Source organism: Corvus brachyrhynchos, unplaced genomic scaffold (genome assembly GCF_000691975.1).
Source record: "Corvus brachyrhynchos isolate BGI_N302 unplaced genomic scaffold, ASM69197v1 scaffold3, whole genome shotgun sequence".
In the NCBI taxonomy this organism is placed as follows: Eukaryota; Metazoa; Chordata; class Aves; order Passeriformes; family Corvidae; genus Corvus; species Corvus brachyrhynchos.
In genome coordinates, this window is record NW_008237619.1 from 10,354,783 (window position 1) to 10,365,582 (window position 10,800).

The following is a 10,800-nucleotide window of genomic DNA, read 5'->3' on the forward strand; positions in this document are numbered from 1 at the left end:
GCCTGGCAGCGCTGGAGCCGAGCAGAGACAGAACAGCGAGAGCTGCAGATCAAGAGGGTGCAGACAAGGAGAAAGATGGAACAGCTGCTGGAGGCTGTGTCACGGGGGAAAGGTGGGGACAGGCCACTGGAGGTTAACAAGCCTGGGACAGCAGAAGGAAACAATCATCAAGATTTACAGCAAGACAAGGTAAATCCTTCCCATGTAGTTTTGCCTATTGGCATAGCTGTACTCTTAGAAAGTACTTACTTTATGCAATCTGAAATAAAAAGTACATTATCCCAGAGGAAAGCTTCTTTCCCAGGGTGACCCCCAAATACCTGCCTGCAGCTGTTCAGAAGAGATGTCTAAAAATCAGAGGTAAATGTGAAGGACGATGGATGAGTTTTAAAAATAATCTCTAGTGCTGCCAAAGAACAACCCTTCATGTACTCTGATCGCAATGAGCATCCCACCCCCAGATCACTTTTACTGAGAGATTAGTTACATCTTTGATGCCAGCTTAGACTGAAAAAGAATAACTTGACTGCATGACAAGAGATATTTTTCATGCCAGTGCAGCTCTCCAGCTTTTAAGTATGGGGAAAAATAGAGGCTGTCACTGGCTGTTTCAGGATAATGCGCATCACGGGGAGGTAAGAGAGGAGAATCAGAGGTTGCTTCCTTAAATTGTCTTTTGTCAGGTTGGATCCCCACCTTCCCTTCTGTCTATAAAACCTGTACCACAGCAGTATCCTGATGTCAGTATTAGAGCCCTCACACACGTATTACAGGTCAAGCTTTCTGTTTGCCTAAGTGTAACCAAAAGTTGATTTCTTTCAGTGCTTATACTATCCTAGTAGGCCCCTATTTTTCTTCTGCTGCACTGATAAAATCTGTGCTGAAGGAATGGAACTGAATTTAGGGTTTGACCTAGGAATCAGAAAGCAGACCTTACAGCTGATGCCTCTTCAGAGAATGACTATGTGTCAGAAAGGTGCAGCCTCATTCCCCACTGTGCACCTGTTTCATGGTAACATTTATCAAAGCTGGAAAAGAGGCATGAGGAAGCAGCACCTTGTAGACTTCCGTCTAAAAGAGGACTGTTCAGTAGATCAGTTGTGTAGACCACTTCAACAACTGTTTTTTAATTTTATTCTCCATCTGAGTGCTGAGCAGGGACAACACAGTCCAAAATGGAGTGTGCTAATCCCTGAAAAATGAGCTGTCCTAAGCCATGCTCCCTGACAAAATAGCCAGGATGTATTCCTGCCAAAGCTCTTGCCTCATCAGGACTTTTTCCTCCTGGTGAAATGGCACTCAGCTCCTTAAGAGTTCTTCCCCACAGCCTCCACTTTGTGCATAATGGGGCCCCTCTGGCCTGACTGGATAAAGACTGCATAGCTGAGATTACCCTACTTCTCAGGCATCTCACTAGATTTGCATTAAAAAAAACACTATGCAGGAAGGGTAGGCGAGTGCTTAGTTTTAATCAATGCCAAATTTTCCTAATTTCTTTTTTTTCCCCTAGCCAACTGAAACTCACCTCATACAGAAACAGCCTGACCAGACCAGAGACCAGTCTAGCTGGGATGTTGTTCACACATCTCATTTCCGCAGAAACCCCAAATTTGCCTGGGAGATTACCATAAGACATGCAGCCCTGAGTTCCCAGGACCAGGCTATGTACAAGAATCAAATAGCCACTGTCCTCCAGCAGTTCCAGGCACTCAGTCCAAAGACCTCTCCTGCTTATGGTAGCCGTTTTGAGCACCGTCATGCCTTCCAGCAACGTGTGATTGAGGAGCAGAGGCAGCAGCTTCAGAAACAGCAAGAGCTGATCCTTAAACTGCAGGAACATCAGAAGCTGAGCAGAGATAAAGAAGAGGCAGCACAAGCTACGGCTGTAACCCAGACGTTTAACAATTCTGTTTCTCAAACCAGGGAGGAAAAACAATCCAGAAGCAAGAATACAACCCCTTTGAGGTATATGCCCTCAATAAAGCAGGGTCAGTTAGTCATCCTGTCTCATTCCCACTCAAGCTGAGCCAGAATTTGCTAAGCATGTTTCAGTCATGTTAGTGCTATCTGCTGTTCCTCTCAGCTGTGACTTAGCCTCAAGGGAAGTATCAGACTAGCCGCAGTTCTCTCTCCTTCTCACCTTCTGCACTGGCTCGACACCAGGTGATCTCTACTTAGGATCCATTAGAAACAGCAACACCAGTGCCACCCATAGTAGCAGCAGGGATCTATTTAGTCATGAAAAGAAGGAGTATCATCCTCCATATTTCAGACCATGCAGCAGCCCTGGAACTCAGTTCCTTTGCAAGGATGCATCATCAGTCCCATTTCAAGCAGAAGGGTGTATCAGGGATAATGCAGCACAATGGAGAACAGAAGCTGCAAGGCCATAGGTGGTAGGTATGAGATGTAGTTTGACCACATTCACTGAAGAATTTCTTTACTCTTTTCTTTCATAGCCTACCTGATTCTCATGGGCCAGGAAACACAAGGGCAGCAGTGCAAGGCAGGAGGCCCTCCTGCTGGCTGACCTCACCTCATCCCATACTGAAAGGTATTGTTCTAGATAGCAAAGACCATTCCAGACCGCTTTTCTCAACAGCTTATCTGGAAATGTCTCTCTTTGCCTCAGCTTTGCTGGTTGATGATTTTATGCAAGTAAAATTCTGCATTCTCTTTCCCAGTCTGATGAGTGCTGTGAGAGAGGGTGAGCTGTTTTCCTATCTGAGACAGGCATCTGTGAAGCCTGGGACACTGCAAACCCCTCATGCCCACACTTAGTACACTGTTGTGGCAGTTAGTCCTAACACCTGTGGTTGTCTCTGCTATGACAAAACTCAGAGAGAGAAGCTGTACAGGGTTTGTTGCCATTAGTCTCATTCCCTTCGTCATGCATGTAGGAACCCAGAGTGCAGAGAATATTTCTCTGCCTGTTTTGAAGGGGTTTTACCCCCTGAACAACACTGTTTTGACCTCCAACCTTGGAAAAAACTGCCTGCTATTAGAAAAGAACTAGAAACTAAACCGGTGTGAATTAGGTGATAGAATACTATGTGATATTACCACAGGGTGAAAAATTTAGTTTTTAGGTCTATTTGCATAATAAATAGATAAAAGTAGAAAACCTCAAAATGGAGGATAAGTTGTAGTTAAAAGCTTCTTTCTCCTTCTTCACTAACTCCATATTTTGCAGCAGTAGTGGTCTGGGATGATTGGATAAAGAATTCCACAGTTCCTGTCTACATGATTTAGGAACTTGTTGGACATTGGTAAAAAAGTGAAAATATCTTGCATTTTTTTAATTGGGTAATTTATCTTTAAAAGGCTGCGTAAATCTTGATAATTAGGCTTTTCTCCTGCATTCTCTGCTCTGTGCTGTGTCTGGGTCATGCTAGTGACTGTTTCTCTGATAAGACTTAATAAACAACTATCTAGCAGCTGTGAAGGCTGAAAGTCTCCGTTTGTCTCTCGAACTAACTCCTGGCAAGGACTTTAAAAACTCTCTCCCATCAGGAGAGATTCGATTTATGGCACAGATCTGTGTCAATGCATCCAAGTAACATTCAAACTGGCCAGTCATTTTCATCCAGCTTTGACAGAGGTGTTGAGATTTCAAAGGGAATTAAATGCCTAGTGAGACAACAGTAGCCAGGCTGGGGAAGGAACTCCAGATCCCTGCCTTTTTTGAGATATCTCCCCTTCTCTGGCCACACTGGAACAGCATTTTCACAATAAATATGCAACACAGCCTTTTCATCAGTAAATTAGGATTCTGGTTATATCCTATGGTGAAGTTCTTCTGCATCAATGCACAGTAGTCACAGCCTGCATGAAAGGTTACCTGGAATATAATCACTGTGATGTTTCAATAGTTTGGGCATCACCAGACCTTTTTTGCCATGATAGTTGGGCATTAATAGTTGCCTTTCACTACCTGTGTTCAGCTCTAACGCTATCTAGTCCAAGCCATCATTCACCCTGATTTGCCTGAACTCTGCACACCTTAGAGACAGCAAGCATTCAAGTGTTTGTGTTTAAAGATCCCCAAAAAAATCCAGTGATGAAGTTATCACTGCATGGTTTTCCCTTGCCAGAGAACCCTGGGACAGCTGAGAGGAGAAGAGAATCTGAGGAAACCTATTACCGCAGGCCTGGTTCCTACGGTATATCACCGTGTCCTGCAGCCATAGGGAGGAGGAGGAGAGAAGATCCAACAGGCAGGAATTGTGCCTTTTTTCTTCATAGTCTAATTGGACAAGGGGCCAGCCCACCCTTGGGGGTGATTGGCCAAAATCCTAAAACATCCATTGTCAAAATATTTTCTACTATACCATAAACAAGACTTTCCAAGGTTGCAGGTGGCTTGGTTGTTTACATTCCCTGCTACCTCTTCTGTGAGAGAGAAAAGTCTCTCACGGACTTAGAAAATAACAAGAAGTCCTCGCTAGCAGCATTTTTGTACCTACAGAAACCTACTGTGTTCAAAACACTTCAATGCCTCCCAGTTATTGACTGCTCCAGCCTTTGCTTTGTCTGCAACTGCAGAGGAAGCAAGCACAGGTTCCCAACTCTTCTGCATGTTCTGTGTGTAGCACCTTTGCTGATGGCCAGCAAGATCCCTGCATTGCAATTTACCTTCCAAAAGAAGCATTATGCAGCAGTTTCTTACTAGTGGGACCAAGTACCTGTATGTCACTGTGACAGTGATGCTTTCTGTCATGAAATTGCTTTTAAATAAGCAGTTAGAGCTTACTGGAGACCTTACAGCAATTGCTGCTAAATGATGTGCCCTGAGCCTCAGCCCTCAATCAGGAAAGGCAGGGACAAACCCTCTGAACACAGCTTCTTTCATAACTAAGCCTCATGGCTGTGCCTGTCAACCAAGGAGGGTGGAGAGAATGTCATTACTGTGGTCCTGAGTCATCTCAAAAACATTTTTAGGTTCCTTGTTCACAACACTGCTGGCTGTAAGAGGCTGCAGAAAGCAAGTCCCTTTGTGCTGGCATTGCCAGGGCAGTGGGGCCCGGCATAGAGTGATGCATCCTTGTTCACCAAACTTCTGCCATAACACTGTAGCTCATTTCCTCTAAGCTTTATGTCTTCTGTTTCTGTAGGGATGGAGGAGAGAGCAATTCAGCGGGCAGAACAGAAGAGGAAACTAGAAGAAGCCAAACAACGAAAAACAGAGGAAAAACTGGTAAGGAAAGTGGAAAATGAAATAAAGTGTCTTTCATATCATTCCAGTTACAAGAAATGCTGATTTAACCCCAGAGTCAGGGACCAAGAAAAAGCCCTTTATCCAAAGCAGGAGTTTTATGACTTGTGAGAAAGCAAATGTCCATCACACATCAAAAGAAGTAGTTAGAGCTGCTTTTGCAGCGCCAGCCCTGCTATAGCATAGGCAGACACTTCAACTTGAAGTGGCAGTTCTAGATGCAACCTCTCCTATCACCCCCTAAACTTTTCTCACACCTACCCCATGATTGTAGCTTGTCTTTGCTGAGAACGGTAAGGGTGGAAGTGCACACAGAGATCCACTTGATGGGACCTGGCAGTGGTGGGGTTCCCCTCCCTGCCTTTCCTCTCTGGTCCCATGCAGCTTGAGGACATGCAGGCTTGCCTAGTAAAAATCTGCACCTTTTAGCAAATCGCTGCTGAAGAGGGAAGATACTGACAATGTTTGTATAGCTAATACACAAATTCTGTGATACACATCAAACAGAGGAGCCTTCTTCAAGTTAGGGTATTAAACTGTTACTGAAAACATTGCTGGTAAGTTGCATTAGGAGTAGAAAGTGTTATCTTCAGTGTTTGGGGAAAGAAATGTTTGGGTACCTGTAACGCTGCTCTGCATGTGGAAATTAAACTTGAGAGCAGGGCCCAGGGATTCAGAACTGACTTCAGTAATCAAATTCTCAATAAATGACTTGGTGTGTGGTTTACATTTTTTTAGAGGAAGAGTGGACAAATACTGTAACTTATGGCAAAGAAAGATAAACATGTACATACATAGAAAAATAAATAGATAGATTGATGCAGATATGTATATAGGTAGTAAAAAGGACAGTCCCTCCTTCCTGTCCCTTCCACAGATCACTGTTGAGCAGAGATCATGTCTAGTATGTGAAAAGGTCTGCTTTCTTCTGAAGTTCCAGATGCTGGTCAATACTAGAGGAACAGTAGGAAAGTTTAAAGATCTGTGTTCATGGAATAGGTCACATGAAACAAATTGAATTTCACCTTTCTCCATTTCAAGGCCCAGCTGAAGGCTGAACAGGAAGCACGACAGAGGAAGGAAGCCGAGGAGAAGGAAGCACAGCGGGAAAAACGCCGGGAGGAGAGAAGGCAGCAGAAGCTGGTGACCAAATGTTTCACCTGTTTCTCCCCATTTAGCAGGGATAGGGAAGAAGATCATTACCCACTGGTACTCAGTCAGCAGCCAGAGTAATGTGAACTGAAGGTCTTCACTGGTAGAGCAGAGTTCCACAGCCATGGCACCCACAATACACACTCACAATCTTCCCCTTTCTGGCAGCGTTAGGGGAAGGGCTGTGTCCCAAACGTGCTATGAAGTATATGTTGTCTGTCTCCTCAGCAGGACTAGAGGTCCCAGCTGCTGGGCATTCTCTGCTGAGACAGAGCCACATAAGCCCCCCCCAGTGACAGCATGTTCAGTCTACTCTCAGACTCCATCCACTCTTGTCACCCCTCGATTGTACACAGTGATACCAGTCACAAACATGTGTTTCAAAAGTAAACAAGCCTGACTGCTGTATCAAGGGCAGATTTCCACCTGAAGAATAGAAGCATTCTCTCCTTGGAGCTAACCTAGGAATATCTGCACATCATTACTGTTAGTTGGAAATTACTTGTCCTAATAACCCAAATAGTACATTTGAAATCCTACAGGAATTCAACCTACAACTACTGATCTGCTTGGAGTGTTTTAGTACGTTCGACCTTCATCCCTGAGTATCAGTCAAAAGTAGTATTTTACAGTTATGAAATGCCCACATCCCTCCCCTTCTGTTTAGGCTAAATTAAGTGGTAGGGTCCATGCATAAACTCAGAACCATCTTTGGACCTCAAAGGAGGTTCCTGCCACATCATCTCCCAGGAGAAGACAGTTTGCTTTAGGACACAGGTTCTACTACATGGGGTCATGTCTGGTGTGCAGTGCTAAAGATGATACAGATCCCTATTTCCTGTCAGGTCAGAACCTCCAGCTCCAATATGATAATCTATTGTCATTGCTTAATATCCTCTTCATCCTGATGGAATTAAAACTACTGCTTTTTGTATTGCAGAAAGAACTGGAGAAGCAGAGGAGGCTGGAGAAAGAACAGCAGCTCCAGAAAAAGGCTAAAGATCATTATGAGAAGGTCCTTCTCAGAAAGCTGGGAATACTGCCATGGAAAAGGCTGAGGAAGCAAGCCAAGGAAAATGTAGTGGTAAGTGCTGAGGGTACAGGAAATGACTGGTGCCATAACAGGAAGGGAAGAAGAGTAGATGCAGCACTTAGCAGAAGTCTTAATAGGCTTTTAGGCCAGATAGAGATGGAAAAAGCAAAAATTCTCCCTGCATACCTTGCCCTGTATTAGTTCTTTAAATCAGCCCATCTGACAATAATCATTAAAAGCCACTAAAAACTTGCAGGGATGGCATCCTCATTTATAGCTGATTAACCAGGATTAAACAGAAAAAAAATAATTGAAGTTATATGGCATGCACCTGCCAGTTCTCGTACTCCACAGCAAAGCTTATCAGTGAGATACCACCAAGCAACTTCAGCTGCAGGAGTTAACCCCAGCCTGTCATCAGGGCTTTCCCTCTCTCTGAAGTTGCTGGTACAGAGCTGGCCACTGCTAGTGGCAGGACACTTCAGGTGATAATCCAACAATCTATTCTATCCTGGCCCTATCCTCAGTGCAAAACAATGAGTGGCAGCTTCCGAGACCTCAGTGCAGGAGTATTGCTAATGAAACATTTCCACACGTGAGTGACTCAGCATCCCTTATCAGGGGGAGACTGATGACACTCAGCCGTATCCTGAAGATAGAGCCAGAGCCCAGGGCTAAGTTGGAAAGCTTCCATTTAAGTCACTGGAACTGAAGCTACTCACAGTACTTCACCAAATGCACAAAGGCTTCCAGCTGGGAAGAAGTAGATGGATACAAGCTGTTCCATATGTCCACCCTGCTGGTCAGCATTATGGACAGGGTTGGACTAAGCTGTTACAGGCCATGCCTCTGCCCCATCCACAATCAGTTAAACTGAGCGTCTCATTCAAAAGGGCATTCTATAGAAGTGATGCAGCAATGGCCTGGTAGAGAGACTGGTGGTGTTCCTTATGCTGACCCCTCTTTGTGGGATCCTGTAAGTTATTCCAGCTGTCAGAAATCTGGATTTGGGGGTGACCCAAAAAGCTGAGATGATTTTCTAGTGCACTCAGTTTTCTGTGGCGTTATACTTAGGTAGTCACCAGTTCAGGTAACCAGCTGCTGTCTCTGCTGTTTTCACTCAGGTGGCACAAAGGCATCACAGCTTGGGCCTGCAGAGGAAATGCCTGATGAGTTGGCTGCAGGATGCCCAGCAGAGTCTCAGGGAGAAGATGTCTCGGGCTGAGGACTTCTACTCTCAAATGTTACTGAGGCGGGGCTTCAGGAACTGGCTAAAGGTTGGCCTGCACCACAGTGGAGAAATGACACCAAGAAAGCTGGCTGCTGCCACACTCTCCCCTCACCACAGTGCAAATTCACTCACCTGTAGCACAACCTCTGCAGAGTTTTGCTATGCCCATTCCAGCAACATTATTCCCTTCTTCAGAGACCTTCTCTCAGCTGCTCGCTCTCCATCACTATCTTCCACCCAGAAGTTTCTCCTACACACTGCTCCTCCACCCTCCGCTCTCTCACCCTGCTCCCTGCTGGTTTTCCTCCACTCCTGTACCCACTACCCTTCATGTGCCCACTACCCTTCACTGCCACAATCTCAGCACTGCTCTATTTATTGGGCCAGAGGTTGGGATAGAAAAGAAGAAAAAAAGCCATTCTCACCTGTTTCTTTGTCCTCCTCCCCAGTACAAGGATTATCTCTCCACTCAGGAGGAGAGAGCAGATACCTTCCACACAGTCTGCCTCATGAGGAAGTACTTCTGGGCATGGTTTGATCATATCATGGAGGAAAAAAGGGCCTTATGGGAGAGGCTGAAGATTGCTACTGAACACAGTAATAAGTAAGTGTATGCCCTGACCAGCAGTCCTTTTTACTTCAGTTTAATATACCCTGTAGATGATTTTAGGGACTACTTTTGACAGGTCATCTGCTCTCCAGGAACACAGGAAAAACAGGTTCTATACTGCTGGTGTTTTGCTTCTGTGATATGCACAGACAGCATCAGCTGGTTTATGCTAAGTTTCCATGCAGCCTGGAAATGAAAGTGTAATGGCATCCTGCACAGGACTTCTAAATCTCAAAAAAAGAGAATACAGTGAAAGCCTAAGTAAGGATAAGTAGCTGAAACTTTCTAAGCTGATTAGCAGATCTGGCCACGCAGCTTTTGCTAAAAGCTGCCTTAGGAAAATCTTTAAGTACAATTATAGCAAGCCAAATGATTGTGTAGGAATTACATAGTACTTTTTTGTCCACAGCAGATTATTTAGTTCTTAAATCCAAAGTTGATCAACTAGAAATCCTACTTAAGGAGTCTTTACATTTTTGCCATCACCAGCCTATCTTGACAGCAAAAACTAGAGCAGTCAGTTCTACCAATCATGACTAGAGCTGGACACACCCAGTCCACTCCTTGTCCCATAAAAAGCATTCTAGCAGGAAGAAAAAACTATTGTCAAAGTTCAGCAGAAAACAGAAGTCTGTTCACCTGCCTCACTATGAAAGAGCATGGTAGTTTTATGCAGTCATGAATAGGCTGTGCCTTTGCACAGCCTCAATGGGATCTGCAGCACCTTGGAGGAAGAATTGCATTAAATTAAATTCACCTCTTACATAGTAGGGCAGACCTGTTCTAGCTTGCTGCATCAGTAAGTTCTGAATAGTGCACAGTTTAACATTAATAAGCCAGCAAACTGGAGGAACCAGGGGAAAGTCAAACCCAGGAAGAGACTGGATTCGTTCTACATATGACCTCCTATTAGGAGCACAATCACCTGTCATTCCTTATTATCTCTTCCCCCACCAGCAAAAGGCAGTTCAGACCTTGCCATAACAAACTCTTCTTTAGACAGGACTGTTGGTCCCTATTACCCATGTGGGAACCCAGGGCAGGGCACCTGTGATGGGGTGATTAAAATCAGGTAAGAATTGGAGCCCAGCTGCCTCCATTCCCAAGGGGTTGGTCTGGACCAAATGTACCTGCATTTTTCCTAAAGAAACTTCTTTCAGAGGCCCTGTTTATTCCTCAGAAAACCTCTTTCATCTTTAGAGTTCTAAGCAAACACCAGCTAATGAATCCTGTCAGAGAGAAGAGCAAAATTCTTGGTGGAGAGGAATAGAAAAGGGAAATATGTTATTTTTCCCCAGCATGATTGACATATCAATGAAATGGTCTGCATGTAGATGCTTAACATGTGACAGCCCTGAGTATCAGCAGAAAGGACAAATCCTTGAGATTTGAATTCCGCCCTCAAATAGGAGTGCTCTTTTGATTGCCTGTTACGTTATGAACACATCTGCACGTTGTCACCTTGTTCCTTGTGTCCCTAATTTCTTTAAGGAGACTTACACTGAACGCATTCAAGGCATGGAGGCAGTACCCATTACTGATGAAAAAGGAAAGGGAAA

At 44.5% G+C, this 10,800-nt stretch overlaps 1 protein-coding gene across 1 annotated transcript in view; it reads left to right on the forward strand.

Annotated features, from left to right (window-relative positions):
• The window catches only part of CCDC191 (coiled-coil domain containing 191), a 21,489-nt gene that overhangs the window by 9,393 nt on the left and 1,296 nt on the right, over positions 1-10,800 (forward strand). The window contains exons 8-16 of the mRNA XM_017731921.1: positions 1-189; positions 1,511-1,965; positions 2,460-2,554; positions 5,115-5,197; positions 6,257-6,358; positions 7,308-7,451; positions 8,525-8,677; positions 9,081-9,235; positions 10,733-10,800. The exon at positions 10,733-10,800 is cut by the window's right edge and continues 1,296 nt beyond it. Coding sequence (XP_017587410.1) covers positions 1-189; positions 1,511-1,965; positions 2,460-2,554; positions 5,115-5,197; positions 6,257-6,358; positions 7,308-7,451; positions 8,525-8,677; positions 9,081-9,235; positions 10,733-10,800 — 1,444 coding nt within the window. The remainder of the gene's footprint in view (positions 190-1,510; positions 1,966-2,459; positions 2,555-5,114; positions 5,198-6,256; positions 6,359-7,307; positions 7,452-8,524; positions 8,678-9,080; positions 9,236-10,732) is intronic.